The sequence below is a fragment of the Grammomys surdaster genome, unplaced genomic scaffold (assembly GCF_004785775.1).
Source record: "Grammomys surdaster isolate TR1022 unplaced genomic scaffold, NIH_TR_1.0 126113, whole genome shotgun sequence".
NCBI classification, from domain to species: Eukaryota; Metazoa; Chordata; class Mammalia; order Rodentia; family Muridae; genus Grammomys; species Grammomys surdaster.
In genome coordinates, this window is record NW_021620921.1 from 4,544,294 (window position 1) to 4,567,106 (window position 22,813).

At 40.4% G+C, this 22,813-nt stretch overlaps 1 protein-coding gene across 1 annotated transcript in view; it reads left to right on the forward strand.

Annotated features, from left to right (window-relative positions):
- Elovl4 (ELOVL fatty acid elongase 4) overlaps nt 1–21,733 on the forward strand; it is a 28,528-nt gene extending 6,795 nt beyond the window's left edge. Inside the window, exons 2-6 of the mRNA XM_028756236.1 lie at nt 10,426–10,613; nt 12,350–12,430; nt 15,458–15,629; nt 16,926–17,053; nt 19,619–21,733. Coding sequence (XP_028612069.1) covers nt 10,426–10,613; nt 12,350–12,430; nt 15,458–15,629; nt 16,926–17,053; nt 19,619–19,894 — 845 coding nt within the window. The 3' untranslated portion in view covers nt 19,895–21,733. The remainder of the gene's footprint in view (nt 1–10,425; nt 10,614–12,349; nt 12,431–15,457; nt 15,630–16,925; nt 17,054–19,618) is intronic.
- Nucleotides 21,734–22,813: the final 1,080 nt, after the last annotated feature.

The following is a 22,813-nucleotide window of genomic DNA, read 5'->3' on the forward strand; positions in this document are numbered from 1 at the left end:
TGTGTGTGTGTGTGTGTGTGTGTGTGTGTGTGTGTGTGTGTGTGTGTATGAATTATGCCTTTGGAAGTCAGAAAGAGCACCAGAGCCATTGGAGCTGGAGTTACAGATGGTTATGAGCTACACATCTGTCTTAGTTAGGTTTGATTGCAATGAGAAGATACCATGACCAAGGCAAATTTTATAAGGACAACATTTAATTGGGGCTGGCTTACAGGTCCAGAGGTTCAGTCCATTATCATCAAAGAGGAAGCAAGCAAGCATGGTGCAGGAGGAGCTGAGAATTCTATATCTTTATTTGAAGGCCGCTAGGAGAAGATTGATTCCCACGTGGTTAGGAGGAGAGTCTGATTGTCCACCCCACAATGACACACTTCCTCTAACAAGGCCATACATAAGCACTGGAAATCAACTTGGTTCCAGTACAAGAGCAGCTAGTGCTCCTAGCGACTGCTCTCCCTTCAGCTCTCTCATTGCTACCTGTATCATATGAAAATTAACAATAAGTATATGTCATCTAACTTCAGCTCATTTGTGTAATCTGCTTAGCAAATTTTCATAGAACAATAACTTAAATATAACTCTAAACAATATTATTAGTTTCATTTTTTTAGGAAAAAAACCTACCTTTCTATATCATTATTAAACTTTCCAATGATAGATATTTTCTATTTGATAATGTCCAACAAGTTTGGAAGTATGGCTTAAGATATTTATAAAACTGCTAACATATGTGTGTCTCAGAGGAAGGGGAAAACAAAAAGAAACTAAAGGCTTTTGATATGAGCATGTGCCTCAGTGAATCACTATATTTATTTAAAAACCCTTCTGTCTTTTTTACCACAGAAGGTTGTCATTGCTAAGCAAATAGCTTATTTTATGTTTTATTTGTATCTTGGGGTTTAATAAGACGAAATTCATCAGTCCACTGAAGGAATCAGTTTCTGTCTGATAAACTCAGACAAGCCTTTGTGACCCTGAATGGGGGCATTCGAAGGAGTCCTCGTTTCTGTTTTCATTTTTATTTACCAAATGCAGACTCAGACACACATCTGTATGTTAATGCATCTTGCATTCCTTGTTCATAGTTTCATTGCACCATAGCCAAGAGGCAGAAACAGCTGAACAGTGTCCACTGATGAATGAGCTGGTGAATTCAGTGGAACGTGGAGATACAAGGATACTTTTCAGTTTGGAAGGAAATTTTTACACTATAGGAGGATGACCCCAGGGGGCATTGAGCTGCAACACAACAGGACAAAGATGTGTCATCTTACTCACATGGGCTTTCTAAAGTAATTAATAGAAACAGAAGTTAAAACCATGCTTGGCAGGGCTGGGAAGAGAATGAACCGGCTGGGGAATTGGTGTTTAAGAGGTTTGAAGTTTCTGTTTTGCCACACGACACTGGTTGTGGAGATGTACAACATTCTGAGTATGCTTGCTAGTGCCAGCATGTGTACTTAACACAACTACAGTGGTAAGATTCATGTTTCACATTGAGGAAAGTTTGTTGGGACACACACACACACACACACACACACACACATATACAAGAAGACATTATGAAAAGGGGGTGATGATCTGTGGAAGTGAGAAACAGGACTAGAGAAGGAAAGGGGGACTGTAATTAAAGTGTATCACACACATATATGAAGGAATCAAAATGAAACCCGTAATTGTGTATAATTAATATAGACTAATAAAACATAGGAAGAACCCCACTACTTTAAAATTAATATAACAGCATTCCTAAACTTGACCTTTCTTCAGTATTGATTGGTGAAACAAATGCTTCTTTTGTTTTTTTGCTTAATGTAAAGCTTTATAAAGAGAATACAGGGTATTGTCAACCCACCAGGAGTTCATTGCTTGGCTAGCAAGCAGTGAACAGGGGGGCAGAAAGTTTCGGCTTGCATTTTGCTTTAGTTTTACAGAACTCCTAGAAGACAGGCTTGGAACATCTTATTTCCTTCTATCTGCTTACAAATCCCCACGCTTCACAGAAGTGAGGGAATGGGCTGTGTCGTTCCTAGGCTGACACTCATTTCATCCTCACACCAGTCAAGAAAAAAGTTCTTCACACCCCTCGCCTAGTCATTTTTCTAGATAACCTTTCTCACTGCCACCTGACCTACATGGCATGACTACCCTCTTATTCCTGTGAGATACTAAATCTGACCCAAATCACAATAGCAACAACAAAAAAGCAACTGAAATGCTCAAAGATACTATTAGGGCTAGCGTATGAAATTAAACCAGCGGACTGGAGAGGCTCAGCAGTTAAGAGCCTTGTTGCTCTTTTAGAGGGCCAAGGTTCAATTCCTAGCACCTACATGGTAGTTCATAACCATCTGTAATTTCATTTCCAGGGGATCCAATGCCTGCCTCTGGTCTCCTCTGGTCACCAGCCATTTGTGCAGTGTACAGACATATATGTAGGCAAAACATACATACATATATTTTTAAAAAGAAACTGAAAAGTGGTATTTTCTTAGGTAAATCTGTATGTTGACATGACATATGGAATGTCATCCTGATATAATTTCATTCTGAGATGAAATTATCTTCCATAAGATAGAATTGTTAGAACTGTTTATTTATTATGTTCAAAGTGTTACAAACGTATTTGCCAAATGGTGTGAGACAAGAGCTACCAGCTACTGTTAATTAGAAAAAATCAGGATGAGATAGCATTCTGCCCAGTGAGTATTTAGTTTATAGAAGTGTTAACAACAAAGTGCCCCACTCATTCCCATCTGTGAGGTACCTGCTCCTAAGGACTCTCTCTGTGAGGCTGCAGTAGTGCATCTTAATCCCCGTATATTCATCCTTCATAGCATCCTTCCAAGTTAGGTATTACTTAACTGTCTAGAGATGAGAAAAGGCTTAGAACCACACAGCTAGAGTCACAGAACCAGGATGGAAGGAAGATCTTTTCATTGCTATCACGCAGCATTGCCTGCTATTCATTTATCAGGAGCGAGTGGTCACTGATGCTGATGGAGTGCCAGGTGAAGAGCCAGGGCCTTGACTGTCATCACATTTATTTAGTGCTTACCTTCTTCTTGGGTTGTGTGCCATGGTTATCCTCATCTTCTCAGGAGCAAACTGACTTTTCTCCGGTGGTCTGCATCAAATACTTAACCCTCTCAAGTCAGAACTCAGTCTAAATAGAGTATATTTCACACTGATTCGATCTCTTGACAGTCTTTGGTTTTATCCTTTGCAGCATCCAAAGCCCCCCTCTTCTGCATTCTGCAGGAAACTGCATGCTTTTCCTCCCCTTTAACCTTTACCATGATTGCTGTTTAGACTCACAACCAAAGTACTTTTCTCTCTTCATTTTACCTACCCCCACCCTTAGATGACTGGTACATAACTGGGTTAGTACACCAATTTGAACTACTCTGAGGCCACCTGCTTCCTCCTGCCATCAAACACCCTATCTCCTTTTTTTTCTTTCTTTCATTCATTCATTCATTCATTCATTCACTCACTCACTTTATATCCCAACTACAGTCCCCTTCCTCTCCTCCCAGTCCCACCTTCTCACCTCTTCTCCCTCCCTTCTTCCCTTCTGCTCAGAGAAGGGGAACCCTTCCCCCACCCACCAACCTGCCTAGGAACATCAAGTCGCCTCAGGACTAAGCACATCCTCTGTCACTGAGGCCAGACAAGGCAGCCAAGCTAGTGGAAAGGGATCCAAAGGCAGGCAACAAAGTCTGAGTCAAAAGGCTCCCACATCTTAAATAAACTCCCAAGGCTAGTCTGGCTAGTGGTCCTTAGACTTGTGTTTTTCTTTTGATAATGGCAGATGACACAGATGAGAATGCAGTTAGAAGCAAAGAGAAAGTGGTTGGTTCCTCCAGGTAGAATCAGGGACCAACTCAAAGAAATCTGGGGTGATGTTTTGGCAGGGTGAGGATTCTGACTTAATGCTCCGGGCTAAGAGAGATTCTGTTCCCTACCAGTCCCAGATGATGACACTTCACAGATATATGGACTACATTTTAATAGAAAGGAATAGACAGAGTATTGCTACTTTCCTTTGTTCAATACTGTAGAAAAAGGAGAAGTGTTAAATGGACTTAAATTATTATTATAAACCAAATAATGGGCCAAGCCTGGAGGTGTACACCCATAACCCAGCAGTCCCTCCCCTAACCCCTACGTTACTTATGTTATCCAGGTCGGCAGGAAATGTGTCATTTCCTTGCCTCAGCATGGTGATTAGCTGGGACTATGGGTGTGTGACACGCCCTGGGTTCCAGTTCTGATGTAAAGCTATCTTTTGTCCACATATTCTGTGAGCCTTCCCAGAGCATCATCGCCCATGACTCGTTTCCTCCTGCAGACCTGGTCCCATCTATTCTAGGAATCTGGATCGTCTAAAAGTGTTTAATTTCACTATGGTTTTATTTTTCTGGGATGTGATAGTGGAATTTTATTAAAAAGAAAGTTCATTTTGGCTACTGGAAATCCTGAGCTACAGCAACCTTTAGATCATCCTTTCAGACAACAACTAGACCGATTAGAGGTTCCCAAGGATTCCTTGTGATTACTTGATTATGAGCGGAGATTACCCGAGCTACTTAAAAACTATGGGACTACCAGTATTTTATGCTTTATTACTTTTGTTTTCTGTTGCCTTTTAAACTGATTTTGAAAATAGCCTTTTAGCATAATTTGAAAATTAAGCTAGTGAGGCCTGGGCTGGTTGGCTCGGCAGGTAAAGGGGCATGTGGTGCAGGCTTGACGACCCGAGTTCAATCCCCAGATCCCATGTCTAAAGGTGGAAGGCGAGAACTGACTTCCCAGGGCTGTCCTCTGACCTCCACGCACATAGTATGGCACATGTGTGTGTAATGAAAAGGAGGGAGGGCTTAATAGAATCCTTATGGGCTGGGAATACTGTAGTTCATTCAATCTTCCCTTAACCCTCGAGGTAATGAGTTCCTCAAACAAAGAAGGAAAGGAGAGAAGGAGGGAGGGCAGGCAGGTGGGCACAGTTGATTCCAGTGTCTGGCTATTTTCTCTCCCCCACCTCCAAGGCCAGTTTGCTGTCATTCCCCCCACCCCCCGTATGACTCCAGGCACAGACCTTTTGGCTTTTCTTCCTCACTCTGTGCACTTAACTTGCTGATGGGATTCTCATGGCTCCTGTCTCCTGTCTCCTGCCCAGGCAGTTCCTCTGCATCCCAGGAGCCTCCTGGATACCTCACCTAGGGACCATTTAGGTACATCACACAGGGATGTTTAAACATTTCCTGCTCACTTTCTCCAGGGCCTTCTTGCAGGTGTAGTCTACACTGTCCTGACTTTCCCAGTTGCCTCCTGCCCATAAATATGGCAGGAATCCTGAGCCGTTCCCCCTTTCCCTCTGGAATCTGTACCTGTTTCCAGATCTATAGCACTTACTCTTAAGACTTTGCTGTTGTCTCCTGTCCAGAGCAACATCTGAAGCCTGGGATTCTATCACCTCATTCATCATAGAGCCAAGAAGCATCATAGTCAAAGTTGGGCCCCAGCTGCAGAGGTGTCAGTTCAGATTGTGAGGTGAACCTGGGAATCAGAACAATAAATAGCACTTGCTCTTTATGTCTCTGGTAGAGATGGACCTGACATGGTTTCCATGCTTTCTGACAATCCCGTTCCCTTGCAGTCTATCCATCACTACCACCAGAGTCTGGGCAAAAGGAGCTCTGGATCAGTCTCACTAATTCCCTTCTCTGAAAAAGGACTTCTCTGCCTACCTGCCTGCCTGATATATTTTCTTTTTCATTGAGTAGAAGTTTAGATGCCTGTAGTTGAGCCGTGTCTTGTCCACTTTCCTGTCCTGTTGCTCAACTTGGACTGTTATCCTGCAGCAGAGCAGATGAGTTTTCAAGTCTGTCCCTCCCTCCTATAAATGATAAACTTGCACTCGAGACACACACACACACAGACACACACACACACAGACACAGACAGTCACAAAGGTAGAGTTGTTTGTTGGCTTGAATGCTGTGTGGTCATAAGGTACAAATGAAGTTAGAAACAAAAATGTGTCCATGGTGTGTGAAAGCTCATCTGCTAGCTGCATTGGCACACATGTATGACTCCAGCACTGGGGAGATAGGCACATGGATCTCTGTCAGTTCAAGCTCAATATGCTGTGATAGGAAGTTCCAGGCTAGCAAGGGATATACCGTGAGACACTGTCTCAATAAATAAGCATCTGTGTCAGATGGACATACCCCCTGGGTTTTTTTTTTTTACAGTTAACATTTTGAAAGTTTTGACAACGTGGTTGAATAACTATGTATGATTTTTTGGGGGGGGGATTCGAGATAGGGTTTCTCTGTGTAGCCCTGGCTGTCCTGGAACTCACTCTGTAGACCAGGCTGGCCTCGAACGCAGAAATCCACCTGCCTCTGCCTCCCAAGTGCTGGGATTAAAGACGTGTGCCACCACCGCCCGGCTATGAATTTTTAATATAGGTAAAATGTGGTTATTGTCCAACCTGACACCTATAAATAGATTGGTCCAGCTTGCCATGAGCCTCTTGAAACAGTAAATACAGATATAAATCATTCTAACTTTAAGGATGAGGCTTGAAGACAAATGCCTGCCGTTCCAAACCCAAGATGTTGAGGTAAGAGAATCATGCAGTGATACTTTGTCTCAAAGGAAAAAAAAACACACACACAAAACAAAACCAAGTGCACATACTTATTTGGAGTTATATTTAAGAATCCCAGACACACAGAAAGTTCAGTCTCCCTGGACATGGGCTGCAGCACTGACCAAAGCATCAGTGTGCATGTCAACCACTCCTGGAGCTTGCGGCTGTTTTAATAAGGCTGGAGAATCACTAATCTAGTTCAGCTTCTCACCTCCCGTATTTGTAGATGAAGGAAACGTAGGGGGATTGTGCTGTAGCATCCTGTGCACCATGGCAGGGCCAGTGTTGGAGCTGCCATTCACCAACCTCATCCTGTATGTTCTGTTATGTCCCCTTGTCTTCTGGCTTGCAAACTGTCTCCACCTCCCTCAGTGCTTGATATTGTAGAGCCTTCAGCTTCCCACTTGTGCCTTCCTCTGCTGTCCTTGATAGCCCTCTTAAGTGTCATTGCTTAGTGAGAGAATGACAGTGTATCAGCACTGCAAACTAGTCATAGTGGGACACCCTTAGTTCTAGCTACGTTTTGGGAGGCAGAGGGCAGAAGCATCAACCTGAACTCAAATGTTTAAGCACAAGCTGGACAACAGAGTGAGACCCCCCCACACACACAACTTTGTCTCAAAAATATTGAAGAAATCCATTGTTTACTCTTAATTGCTGGCTAGTTTTGGCACCTAGTTTTCTTTGTTTTGCATTTGTCTATTTGTATAGGCTAATGTGTGTCTATGTATGTGTATATGTGTGTGTGTGTGTGTGTGTGTGTGTTGTAGGCAAGAAGTCAATGCTGGGTGTCTTAATTGCTTGACACCTCACTTTTTAGATTGGGTCTCTTGGATGGTGCTACATTGGGTGCCCAGCAAGCTCCGGGGTCCTCCTATCTCTGCCTGCCTCTCCAGCACTTGGCTGATAAGCGTGCACAACCACTCCCAGTTTTACATGAATTCTAAGAATCAGATTCAGGTCCTCATACTTCTATGGCAAGTATTTTATTGACTGAACCTTCTCTCCAGCCCCTGAATCTGTTTTTCTAATTTTTCTTTCTGTACTTGCTACTCAGAATTTTCTTTGAAGCTAATAGGAATCTTTTGTGTAGTGAGATAAAAGGTGAGACAGAATCCAGGATCTTAGACATTATGGTCTCTTTACAGCAGAGTTCATTTTCCTTTCTGCCAGGCTGACTAGCCCATTAATAATGCATTGACTTTTGACCTCCATCTGGTAGGTCAGTATTTGCCCTAGTGTTTGTGGAGAAAAGGACCCTAGAGCAACTCTGCTGTGACCTATAACAAGACTTTAAGCTTCAGGAGTCTGCCTACATCAGGGAAGACATAAGTTGATAAGCATCCTGTGTTTTATGTGGTGGCTTCTGACAGGGAAACAGTGTTTATAGGAAGATAATTATCAATGAAGGATAACACGTCTTCTAAGCCTCAAACAACAATGACAGTCATGTGGCCGTTGATAAATGTCAGCAGAAGTCAACATGGTTTAAGTTTCTTAATTTTTAAAGTCTGGTTGTATTTGATTTGATCTATATAATCACAGTTGTTATGAACACTAGACCTCGTTTGTAAAGTAGGAAATAAAATCTGATTGAAGTTTTCCTGTTTCCATGTATGTTTCTCTTAAATTAATATCTCCTTTCCTCTTTTTAAAAATATGTATTTATTTTTTAAGATTATATATATTTATATCATTTCTTCCCCTTTCTCCCTCCACACTGTCCCATGTGCTCTCCTCTCTCTGGCCTTCAAATTCACTATCATATTGTTTTCTTTGACTGGTGGTGGCAGTGATGTGTGTGTGTGTGTGTATTCCTTGTATGTATGTTTTCAGGGCTGACCGTTTGGTATTGGGTAACCAATTGGTATGCTCCTGCCTGGGGAAGGCTATTTTTCCCACTCTCAGCATTCCTTAGTTACCTATAGTCCTTTGTGTAGTGTTCAGACCTCATGGGTTTGCCCCATGTCCATGTTTTTATGTCCCTGGGTATCATTCTTGTTCAGGTCGTCTTTAGGCTGCCATATTGGTGAGACTTCATGGGTATCGCATTTCTAACAGACACCATCTCACAGCTTTTACGATCTTTCTACTGCCTTCTTCTGCAGTGATTCCTGTGTCTTAGGTGTTGTATATGTATACTTTGGGACTGAGCTCTATAACTCTACATTTTTATCTGTTGTGGTTTTCTACAGTGGCCTCTGTCTGTGGCAAAGAAAAGTTTCTTTGATAAGGGGTGAGAACTATGCATATGTATCCAGCCAGACCCTAGAGAAGAATGTCACCTTTTTTGTTTTGTTGAGGCAGGATATCTCTTTTAGTTTAGTAGATTGGCCTGGAACTCTGTCCTTCTGCCTGAATGCCCCCTGCCCTTCTCACCTTTTTTTCAAGTTATTTCACTGAAACTGTAGTGATGATGGCACTTCCTGACTTGAAATATTATTTCATGAAACCTAATGTTTTCTTGTGTCTTATTTTCAACTAACAGTATATAGAAATAGATTAGTGTGTGTTTATGCATATGTATAGATGTGCATGCATGTATACACACCCACACACCCACACACATACACACACATACAGACACACACACACACACACACACACACACACACACACACACACAAAGGGAGATCCTTTCTTTACCTCTGAGCCACATCCCCAGCCTGATTAGTATATTCTAAAACAGTATTATAATATTTATCTAATTCAGAACCATTTTACATATATAGTTGTAGTAAACAAGTCCATTTTAATTGAAGTTACTGTAATTAGCAATACATTACATTCATTTAGGATGGAGTCTAGGAACTGGGTAAAAGACTGTTTTTCTTTAGTTTAGAAATAAACTATGCTGAAAATAGAATGTTAAATGTGTTTTGTATTGCCAAAAGTAGATATTTGATTACAAAAAAACTGAAATTCTGTTGAACATTAGAAATGTACATTTAAATCTTGATATACTTTATATACAAATAGATTTTCTTAATCTGTTAATTCATTATCATTTCTTATCTAAACAATGTTCTTGTTTTAAAATACTATCTTATAAAATTAATTGATCGTTGCATACTTAAATATTGTGGGCAGTCAATTTACTTTAAATGAAATTACTTGTTTTACTGTATGTATTTACACATATATGAGTAAGTGAAGTTGAGCATAAAATGGGTTTTTCAGATATAATAAAATTGATAACACACTATCAATGGGAAAGTAGCAAACCCATCTTGAATATGGCTCCTGTTTAGGAGAAATTAAAATCGTAAAGAGATTACCTTAATCCCTCAAGTATAAGTGCATAGTAACATTTCTAGACCTCTTCTGTCTCATGGCTTTCATTGCCCTCTACCTCTTCAGTGCTTAGCGGTGGATATAAAGCACAGAGCCACACTGCCTGTTAACTTCCATTGCTTAGTGCAGAAAATTAGTGTTTCCTTGTAATAATTATTTTTATGCTATGAGGTCTTTACTTCACTTTCAACTCAAGTTAGCTTCTGTATTTTTAGTGCATTTCCTGTCTTTGTTTCTTTAATTCTCTATAAAACGCACTGTGAAATCTAAGTAAAGAAGTAATTTTCCATCAATCCTTGTGGGACTCAGCTGTGTCTCTATTTGTTTTATATACCATGTATTTTCATGGGGACAATGATCTGCACTTACTCCAACAATGGAGTTAGGACATTTTAATTCCTAAGAGAATTTTGTTTGGAAAATGTGCACTGCTCAGTAAATTGCATGTTGTTTGATTCTCTCCATAGATAAACGGGTAGAAGACTGGCCACTGATGCAGTCTCCATGGCCAACGATATGCATAAGCACACTCTATCTCCTGTTCGTGTGGCTGGGTCCAAAGTGGATGAAAGACCGAGAGCCGTTCCAAATGCGCTTAGTGCTCATAATCTATAATTTTGGCATGGTTTTGCTTAACCTTTTCATCTTCAGAGAGGTAGGTTTATTAACGTCACTCTAATAATTCCCCAGGTTTCTTGGAAATAATTTAAAGAAACCACCATTGCAGCTTTGCATGGAGTGCAAACTGTTTAGATGGGGCTTTGAATCAAGCATAGAATCGATTCTCAACTCTACTTGTAGTAACTGCTTTGCACGTGAATGTACCTGCCAAGTAAGAAGGCTGTCACTAGAGGTGAGAGAGGCATGTTTCTAGGATATCTGGCACATTCGACAATTAGTGAGACACAAGGGCTACCCAGATCCCTTCTTCATCAGTTTCAGGCCTGACAGCCTGATCAAAACACTTGTAAGTGTGAGTTTCACGTTGAATCGTCTTATGTAATTTGCCATATTATGTGCTGGAGCGGAAAGGAGTTGGCTGTTATGCAGGTATGGCTACTAATCACCACACTTTTCTGGACATCAGCAAATTCTCCAGGATATTTTGAAAGAAAATCCTGGAGGCTGGAATTGGCACAGTTCTTTCAAGTTGCTAAAGTCTAAAGGATTTGTTCCTAAGAGACTTAGTAAAATTCTGTATGGGCTGATGGCTAGCCAGAGTTGAAGAGTAAATTAACTCTTCGTTAGAAAAGCCTCCCAATGACAACGTAGCCTGTAGAATCTCAGCTTCACAGACACTCTCATTTGCTTTATTTGGATACCTTTGTTTGATGGTTACGCACCACTTTCGATCAAGATATGAATCAGTTAAGGCAGGACAGCTTTTGGCTCAGAATCTAAAGAGTTTATCTCATCTTACACTCCCAGGTAACAATCCAGGCAAAGGAAAGTCAGGGCAGGCGCTCAAGGCAGGAACCTGGAGGCAGGAACTGAAGCAGAAGCCACAGAGCAACATTGCTTACTGGCTTGCTCTCTGGTAGCTTGCTCAGCTAGCTTTTATATAGCACTCAAGACAAACTGCCCAGGGGTGCCACCACCCACAGTGAGCAGACCCTCCAGTGCCAACCATCAGTCATGAAAGTGCCCTATGTGCTTACTCACAGGGCTTTCTGGTAGGGGTGTTTTGTGAACTGACATTCCTTCTTCCCAAAATGACTTAGCTTGTATCAAATTGGGAAAAAAAAACAAACCCCCCCCAAAAAAACAAAAAACAAACCAAACCAAAAACCAAAAAAAAACCCAAAAGAAAACAAAAACAAACAAAAAACTAAACAAGCACAGCTGCTGTAAAAATTTCTGTTTGACTAAGTTGGCATTATATAGAATTTGCATCCATATTAGTTTAGAAACATTAAATGTATCTTTCCAATGATGTACTATGTTAAATATGTAAGGTTTTGCCTATGTAAGTTTAATTATAGGAACTAATAAGCTATTTTCTAAATAATGAAAAAATATTATGTATTTAGTGGATGTCTTGTGAAAAAGAGTATGCTTGCTTTTTATTTAGTCTTTATTAAAATTATAATAAAGCTATCGCACAGTGGATTTTAGATCATTACATGTCAGTTCAGGGCTGGAGATGAGGAACCCTGTCTCAAATGCAGTCATACAGCATTTGCGCTGTATGTGTGGAGTCCCAAGTTTCATCTTCAGCACCATAAAAGAACAAGGGAATAACTTTAAAATGTTTAATGTACTCGAAATGTTTTTTTAAAGAAAATAACTGCTTTTACAAACACTGCTTGGAAATATTGTGAGTCAAATTTACTGTTTCCAATGCTGTGTTTACTAAACCTTTATTCCAAATCTTAATCTTCTTGCCTCCAGCTATTCATGGGATCATACAATGCAGGATACAGCTATATTTGCCAGTCAGTGGACTATTCTAATAACGTCAATGAAGTCAGGGTGAGTACGCGTGGGAAAACTGTTGATGAATACAGTTTAACTTTATAGGCTCTCAGACCATAGAAAATACAGTGTTGTGTGGGAGTGGCGTGTGTTGAGTGGGGAGGAGAAAGCTCTGCTTTCCTTTAAAGCACATAATTAAAGAATCTGTTTTTATACCTCCAGTGTGTTCTTGTACTGGGTGTTGAAAGGATGAGCATGATTGAATTGCTAGTATACAGTACTTTAAAAACAGGTCATTTAATTGGGGAGGTGGTGATTTATACCTTTAACCCCAGCAGTTAGGAAGCATAGACAGGCAGTTCTTTGAATCTGAGGCCAGTCTGGTCTACAGAGTGAGTTCCAGGACAGCCTAGGCTGCACAGAGAAACCCTGACTCAAAAGGCCACACACACACACACACACACCCACACACCCACACACACACACAAAAGCCCAGTCATTCCATATTTGATGCTAATTTTTATTTTTGCTAGGCATGGCACTACATGCCTTTAATTCTAGCACTGGGGTTAGAGAAGCAGGCAGATCTCTGTGAGTTCGAGGCTAACCCAGTTCTTCAGCAAGTTCCTTGCCAGTCAGAGCTACATCGTGAGACTGTCTACAATTTTGTTTTTAAACTTTTGTGTCAAAAATAGAAACTATGAAAGAAAGCTAACTTATTTGAGGAAAATATTTTAATTATATAATACTTAGGAAGGCACAAGATAACCCATATGGGTATGAAATTGGTTTTTACTAAATTTGTAAAGAACAATATAATGTTTCATTTTCCCCAGTCACCTATATTAGTAAAATTATCATTTAACTTAAGTAGAAGAAATAGCAAATTATTAACTATTTAGTGAACCCTTAAATCCATGATTCCCATACATACTATACACAACAAAACCAGTTTACATCCATATGCATGTTTTATATGTCCTATGTATCTGTTTTGTATGTGTGTGTGTAATAATGCTATATATATGTAATAGCATCCATTGGGAAAAATAATGTCGTAGCATCAATTTTAGGGAATGTAACCAAGTTGTTCTGATGTTCTTAGGACCTCATGTCCACGTCATTTCCCAGTCACCTCGATGCTTTCCACATTGACTTAATTTGCCCACTACAAGTGTGTGGAGCCTGCAATTGTATGTATGTAGTGTCAGGGCCTGAACCACAGAAGCAAGGAGGCAGATTAAGTCTCTGCTTGCAAAGAGCTCACGTTCTGCTGTGGCCTGGAAGGCAGGTAGTCAGCATGTCAAGAAACAGTTAAGAAAGTAAAGCCCGGGGCGTGGCTGAGAGACTGAGCAAGGTTGCTTCATTCAGACTCTCAGGATATAATAACTGTATTACCAAAGAATCTCCTCACTGGAGAGCTGGCTTCCTGTTAAAGGAGAAGGGCTGGACTTAACCTTCTCTCAGGAGTGCACTTAGGAAGCTCCCTGGGTAAGGCAGTGTGTTCATATTATTAAGATAAAGCCTCAACATTACCAGCCTGCTGCTTGGGAATGCAGTCTGCTGACACACTCAGACTTCACTCACTTCGGTGAGTGGATATCCCACTCAGTCAAACTCAACAGCACTCTTTCAGTTTAAAAAGAAAAAGGAGCTATTGTGAAAACATACCCAGCCCCCCCCCCCAAAAAAAAAAACCAATCTGGTGACTGAGCAGATTGCATTGGGGGTCTTCCTTCTACCCACCTTGCCCATCTAAGAGTGAATGTGGTGAAATGAACATTGTACTGAAACTCTTTTCTTGTATGCCTTGTAGATACCACAAAGTGGTACTCCTTGTTTGATGTATCCCATCCACAGATAGCCATCGGAGTTTACAGACTAAGCAGAAAAATCATTGTATTTGAACTGGGGTAGCTTAGAGGTCCAGATGGAGGAAAAAGCAGACTTTGTCTCCTCTCCTACAGTTTACTAAACTAAAATGGATACTTACTTTCTCTCACAGCAATGTAATCATGGCGCTAAATACAGCATTACTGGAGGTGAACTCAACTGTCAAGCAGGGCTTCAGCTAATTTTGTGGGATATAACAATGCTGCTCGGACTTCGTAAATGCCAGTCAGCTGATAAATACAAGACTTTATTTTGTCTCTGGCCTTTCCCTTTGTATTCCTCTATGTTTTAACATTATAATGATGCTTATTCTAAGTGGTGCCTGATTCTAGAATTGACAGTAACGAATTAAGAACTTCAAATTACCATGAAACCCTGGTAATTATTCCAGCACTTAAAAAATAGTTTATTTTTTCAGGAGCAAAATCCAAAACATAAACAAAAACTCCTAGGCATCAGATGTGGGTATAAAATGAGGATGGGCCTTAGCCTTCTGTCATAGAAAGATTCATATATACACTTCAGTTGTGCACTGATTTATTTTTTAGTTTTATCCACAATTATTACCAAAAATCTATACAAAGGTTACAGTTTGGTCATTGTTATAATCAGATCCTTGTAGAATTATTTAAAACATATTCAGAGGTCACCTCTTCCTGGATTCTTAATCCCCCAGCATGTCATATAATCTTTTCGTACCATCTGGTGTCTTAATTAGAGCCTGAGAAAAGACTTACTTGTGTAAACAAGATTATATTTGTGGCCTAGGAAATATTTGTTGTTTTTGAACTGATCATTTTAAAGACTCTACTAACACAGACTGCCACGATTAGATTCCTTGTTGTATAGTTAAAGGAAAGTGGAGGGAAATGTTAAGAGACTAGCTGTTATGGAAACTTAGGCTTTATAGGGACATCTAAAATACCCAAAGATACATTGATTTCTCTACGATCTGCAAAGTGTAGCAGTGTGAGTGGACAGTGCTCAGCTGTTGCACCCTGCCTGGCTTTAAACAGAGAAAGCTTTGGGTTTGTTTTCTGGTGGGTACACTGTCTCAAATCTACCTATCAGAGGAACAATTGCATACCTTGTACATTTTGTGTGCTGTGTTCTGTAGTTTTTAACACTGAGTGGATGCCCACACTGTGGCATGATTTTGTTTTACAATGTGCCCTTCCATCGTTTTTACAGATAGCTGCTGCCCTGTGGTGGTACTTTGTATCGAAAGGCGTTGAGTATTTGGACACGGTATTTTTTATCCTGAGGAAGAAAAACAACCAGGTGTCTTTCCTTCACGTGTACCATCACTGCACCATGTTCACATTGTGGTGGATTGGAATCAAGTGGGTGGCTGGCGGCCAAGGTGAGGAACCCACCTGTCTGTCTTCACCCCCGAGTACTGGGGGGGAGTGGATTCACCTAGCACATCATTCAGCTTGCTTTCGTGGTTAATCATCTCCGTTCGTGTTAGTCTCTCATCTTAAGACCTTCAGCTTTTTAATCTGTGAAGAGTTGGACGCCTTAAGACTTGGCCCCAAGGTGGACGTAAACCACTAAGCCTAAACGCCAGAAAACAATACCTGCTTGAGTGGGGAAAGGTGCTGATTGGCAGTTCTGATTTGATAGAAACTGAGACACAACGCCTCATTTTCAGTCCTAGCCCTCAGCTTACTCCTGCTATGATACAGACTTTGTGTGACCTCATTGCTTCCCACTTAAGTGAACTTTGACATAGCCTCATTAGTGCTAAAGAGTGTCAGAAGTCACAGCTGGGCAGAGATTTGCTTTAGTCTCTCAGGTGGCTGTAGACTACGGGTGATATACACAGGCTGAGCTGGAAACAGCCCTTTCCTCTGGGTGAAGAGTAGTGCCATGTGACTATTGACAACCTACACATTTCACAATTAACATTTGCTAGTAATGTTAAAGTGAAACTCTTGAGTTTAAAAGAGAATTTGTAAATCTAAACTGACCCCTCAGCTCATGTCATGACGAGATGCATTATTGTATACACACTTTCATTTTCTAAAGAGAAAGAATGTTGTTGAATTCGACTGAGTGGGGGCATCGCTAGATCTCTGTAAACTACACGGATTGATCACTCCATGTATGTAATGCTGTCATGTTTTAAATCGTGTAGAAACCTAAGAAATGAGTATTATTTTGCCCCTAGTGGGCACATTGGTATCTCTAGAGATGATAATGTAATGTACATAAGCTCTTAGAAGCACAATAGCCTCTTTCCAAGGAATTACTGGTAGGTAGCATTAAAATACAGTAAAGTAGGAGGCAGCAGCCATTTTACATTGCTTGCTGAAGCTCGCAGGAGTCCCCCATTTAAGAATTTGCCACTTTGGAAACCCTTTGCATTTTAGCAACACAAATTTCTATTCATATATTTTTAAAAGAAACCTTCAAACCTAAATTGTAAAAAAAAAAATCAAGCTTAATTTGAGAGGCTTTGCCGTCTATTTGAGACTAAAATGTAATGTGTGGAATGTGATGTGAATTCAATAGAAAGCAATGTAGAAAGTATCCTAATGTGCTTTAATCAGAGTATACACATCAGTTTTTTTTTATCAGTGGTGTGGCTTTTTAATCTCACAGTCTTCACTGCCTGATAATTGTTTCCTTTTGATTGCCTCTTACTACTTGACAGCGTTTTTCGGGGCCCAGATGAATTCGTTCATCCATGTGATTATGTATTCCTACTACGGGCTGACTGCATTTGGCCCCTGGATCCAGAAATACCTCTGGTGGAAGCGATACCTGACCATGTTGCAGCTGGTGAGTTAAATGTTTTGAAAGGTTACTTCCAGTTGTCAGCTGAAAAATCAAAATACTTAAACTATGTGAAGTTTATTATTTATAAAGTGCCAAGTTGTCTTAGGTGATTTTCTATCAGTAAATCAACATTCTAAGCAAGGTACAGTGTCAAGACTGGCTCGGTTCTACCTGAACACTCGTGAGTGGACTGGTCATGGCCATTTGCTTCATAAAGCCCTTAAAGGCTGGATTCAGAACCTGTCCCTCAGAGAGATAGTCTGTAAAACTAGCTGTGGAGACAATGATTAAAGGTAATTATGCCACAGTAGATTCATACATGACTCGAAAAATACTTTCTGTGAGTGACTTACTATTGTTTTTCAACCTTACTATTTTATTCTCTTTTCTTGTTCTTGCTTAAATTTCCTGTTTTCCCATGTTTTCTTTCTTGTTAACAGACCACATACATGTAGCAAAGGAAGGACAAAGCCAAGGAAGTGGAAGGGGGGGGAGGGATTGAATACAAGAAGTACTCTTTCTAGTTCTGTAATACTCTGTGCTTGATCAGCAGAGCCAGGGATTTGAACTCTCAGAGTCCCAGGAAGACAGTTCTCAGGAGCTCCTCCGTGTCGGGCTTCTCATTACACCCCAGTGCATTCATCAGAGCACTGTACAGAGCCTGGGTGTGGCTTGTAATCAAACTGAAATGCAAATCCACGCTGGTCCCTAGTTTCCAGGCTTCAGAACATATTCTAATATGCTTTAATCATAGTGTACACATAATTTTTATCAGTGGGATCGCATTTAGAAATATCCATCCCTGCTCTGAGTTGCCTCATAGCTAGCTGCCTAACCAAACAGGAACCACAGCCTTTGGGGAATGTTGGGTGTGAAGGATTTATTAGTAAAGAGAGGCTCGAAGAAACTTCTTCCAGCACTGTGGAAGCTTGAGACGTAGTGTAGAACTTATTCCTTGCACTGAGAGCTAGGTGGTCCCAAGAACATGAAGAGATGACCCAAATCCTATAAAGGATTTCATTTTTTTCATCAGGGTTTTCCCCCAGATTGTCTGTGAGCTACGTCATACTCAACTACACCCTATACACAACACACCCTTTTTCAGTGGTACAGGTTCTAAAAGCAATTGTGAAATTACGAGTTCTAAAAATTTGGCTTTTTGCCATGGGAATTATAAAAGTTAATATGAACTGAAGTGTGTGGAGCAACTTATCTTAGTATTTAATGAAGTGTACACACACATACACACACATACACACACACATACACACACATACACACATGCACACACACATACACACATATACACACACACATACACACACACATGAACACACACATACACACACATATATACACACATACACACACATACACACACGCACGCACACACACACACACATACACACACACATACACACACATACACACACACACATACACACACATACACACACACATACACACACATACACACACACACACACACACACATCTATGCTGCCTTTCTCAAAGAAACTATAGTTGCCTGTTAACAGACAGGATGCTGAACTTGAATTTCTAAGTCAGACTTTCTCCAAACACTTAAAAAATAAAAGAGTCTTACAAAAAGTTCACCCTTGCTAATGCTACAGAATTCCTAATTCTGTGCTTCAGACCATCCAGTGACTAGTACACCAGAATTTAAAGTTTATTCTTCAAACATTTCTATGTTTTGAATTTTCTCTTCCTGGGAATTCATAAAATTGAAGGTGATTCTTTCTCCATTTATTGATTTTTAATTGGAATATATGTTTTTAAAGAGCAGTGTTTATTCTGATGTAGACTTACCTATCCCTTTCCCTGCAGGAGAAAGACAGTAAGCCGGTTTCATGAGCTTAGGGTCATTTTTAGGGTGAATGTGCTTTATTTGGCAATAGAGGAGGAAGAGAATTATTCCGGGGAAGGAAGGAGACAAGTGGGCGGGGGGGGGCTGAGCCAATTAATTACAGTGATGTGCAAGGATGAAAACACCAGGGAAGCACCATTATTTTGTGTTCCTGACTAAAGATATAATAAAAAAGCATATAGTGAGTGTAGTTGCTGGGTGACTGCTTAAGTAGTAAAAAGGAAGACAAGAAAGACCCTACAGATGCCATTGCTTTAGCTTTTGTACCGATGGTTCCCTCTCCCTGGATGCCCTTCATATATTAAATATCCAAATTCCATGCTGGGGACTCTGGAATGGCCAGTGAGCAAGGCAGAGCCCCGCCTCCGGAAACCACGGTAGCGAAGGCAGCAGATGCAGGAGTCGGCTTCAGTTAGCTATCACACCCTTTACAAACAAAACATGAAAGCTCTGTGTCGAGTGACAGATCTGTAGAAATCACTAGAATGCCCTTGCTCAACAGGTTGTGTTTGAACTATGATCTCAGGGAGAGAGAGAAAGAGGCAGAGACTCTTACCCTCTCAAACAGTATAGCGTAGCTCGGCCATGACAGCCCTGTAGGAAACTGTGGTGCCGCGGCTGTTAGAAGTCTGTTCCTGCTCTGATGAGATGTCCCCTGCACCACTGCTTCTGTGTTTCAGGTTCAGTTCCATGTGACCATCGGGCACACAGCACTGTCTCTCTACACCGACTGCCCCTTCCCCAAGTGGATGCACTGGGCTCTGATCGCCTACGCCATAAGCTTCATCTTCCTCTTCCTCAACTTCTACACTCGGACATACAATGAGCCCAAGCGGTCAAAAACCGGAAAGACCGCCATGAATGGTATCTCATCGAACGGTGTGAACAAGTCAGAGAAGCAGCTAGTATTAGAAAACGGGAAACCCCAGAAAAATGGGAAGCCAAAAGGAGAGTAAATTGAAGTGGGCCTTAACCGATAGACAGTGAGGAAACTCCTGTGTCATTTAAAAGTTCAGGGGCAACAGAAGCAGAGGGTCTGGGGTGGGGAGAAAGGCAGACAGGGTCTATGCCCTTCAGACTGAGTAAACCTTTCATCATATGGTACCCAGATGTTTTATTTATGAAGTTTTTATTTTAAACATTTTTTATTAGCCTTCATGTTGTCCAGACCAAAGCAATCCCAATGTGACCTTGGAGCCTCTCCTCCTGTCACATCCACCTGTGCAGTGGGCCTATCTTCCATTTACTCTTTCCTCAGTCTGAATTTTAGATGATCACAGAAACCCAGTTTTATGAAAAAAAATTTGTTTTTTCTAAATCACTAGTTTCCCACTGGTTGCAAATCAGCTACCTGACATTTTTCTTGTTCAGAGACAGAACAAGAAAATACATTTGAATTTAGATTTATTTACTGACCCTTGTGGTCAAACCTCTCCACCTCTAGTCAGAATATTCCCTTTTGGCTGTAATTAAATTTGAAAGCTCTGGGAATTCTCTGTAGAATCTTAGAGGCTTGATGATGATGATGATGATGGTGGTGATGATGATGGTGTTGGTGAAGATAAGAAAGAATAACAGTAAAATCCTGTCTTGTGACCCAAAGGCCACCATGACTTACGGCACAAATCACTGTGGGAAACAATATATCTTTCTATATTTTTTGGTAATGAGGAAGGTAGCCTTTGGATACTCGTATTATTAGCAGAAATGTATTATGAGAATTAAGATTATTGTATGATTGAAACATGAAAGGACTCATGTCTTTGCTAGTAACAGCTAAGGTAGTCACATGTACATGCACCTAGAACTCTGAGGGTAGATCGACTTTTTTTTATCAGGGCTTTCCTTGTTTTGATTTGTGGCTGTTGCTGAATTTTTCGTACGTGGACATACACCTACCTCTTCTGTTGGAAAGAACATTTAAAATGAAATAAATTTTACCTAAAAAAAAAATCAAGGAGTCCTCTAATGTAAATTTTAATTTTAACTTTCCAATTTACTTTTCATTTTATTTCATTTCATTTTATTTTATTATATTTACAAATAGCTCGACCAAACATTTCCGTGACATTATCCACCTCTTTCAATGTGTCTAATTCTGAGTAATGCTTACTTTCCCCTGTGACTACACTGCAAAAAAATCTTCCTTATTAACTAGAAAAGAAGTGTAAATGCATTTTGGTGCAATATCTTGACTCCTTGGTGCTAATGATTGCAAAATTCAGTGCTTGCAGCTACAAGGTGTTACTTATTAATACAAGATGAGAAAAATTGAGACCAAGTCAGATCTCTCAAGTCCAATGTGGTGTTTACAAACGATGTATCTCATGAAATCGAAACGGGCGACTGGAAGACTGCAGAAGAGACGTTGTTCCACATTCTTTTTTAAAACACAGATTAATTTGTTATGGGATGTCCCAGAGGGATCACATGGAAAGAGAAAATGTGACAAAAATTAGCATGAATATTTCTAAACCTTCCAACTTGTCAAAACTGCATGTGTAGGATGTCTGCTGTTTGTACAGACTTTCAGAACATTTTGTAAATTATAAAATATTTATTGTGCGTTGAGATCCATTTTCCCCAAAGGCATGCAGTCATGAACATTACAGAAATTAGCAGCACGTGCAATAGTGCTGTCTCAGAGGATCAACACTTTGTTTTTTTTTTGCCAGTGTGTAATGACTAGAGATGTGTAAATCTTTGCGAACATTCTGTACTGGCTTCCCAGACCCCTTCACTCCCTGCTATCCAATTTCAGCACAATAAATATGCTACTGCTGTGGGAAAGGTGACTTTGTCAGTTTATTTGTTTCTGCCTTAATTTATTTTCTGTTGCTAACTTCTTTCATAGAAAAGCAATGAAACTAGATCTTAGGTCTTGGAGTCTCTGGTACAAAGTTTATTATTTTTGTATATATTCATTTGTTTATTTTTGAGATAGAGTCCTGCTATGTAGTTCAGGCCGGCCATGAGCTCACCACCTGCTGTCCTCTGCCTCCTCTGCTGGGACTATAGGAGCATAGTAGAACTAAAAGCTTGTTTTTATGGTAACATTATTATTATTATTATCATCGTCATCATTATTATTATTTCAGTTTGCTTTCAGACATGAAACATATTCTAAATAATTCCAAGGAGGCTCTTAGAGCCTCATACTTAAATCACTCAGTCCTTATAATGAGTTTATGGAATATGATTTTAAATGCTTAAATGACAGCCTTTCCTAATAGCTTTGATAATTTCTGAGTCATCACAGAACAGTCAACATGCCTTGCTGCTGACTAACCCAGTGGGCAAGGGTTGTGCCTCCTTTGTGTTAAACTTCTTCCATGAAAATATCTTAAGTAGAAAATAGTTTATTAAACATTTGCATGTTCAAATAGTTGACTATAAACATCTGAACAGCCAGCGTTCCAGTTTAGTAGAGAACTGTAGCTGCCCCACCCCCACCCCCTACCTCCCCATCCTTGTATCTGTTTCCTGACAGACACTGACTGGCTGCTAGTTTCAGCTTCAACATTACTAATTCATTCATTCATCCATGCCACACTCCAGGCATCTGGACGTGGTTTAGAACAGATACTGATGTCCACATCTTGAAATGTGGGCTCTCCCAGTACCACAGCTCTTGATAGTTCATTCTGTTGTCTGTGCCTGAGGGTTGCTTCTTAGAAAGAGATAGGGAACCAGAGTGTCCTCAAAAAGAGTCCTAAAAGCCAGCTGCAGGAGACTTTTAGGGCTTTCAGTGATTTTGTTTCCAGCTCTGTCTCTTGAAGAACAGAAAGAAAGAAACCAGACATTATAACCAAAAAAATACATAGCTGTCTTTTGGGTGGCACTTGGTGGCAATGTGGCTTACTTGTGTCCCTGGG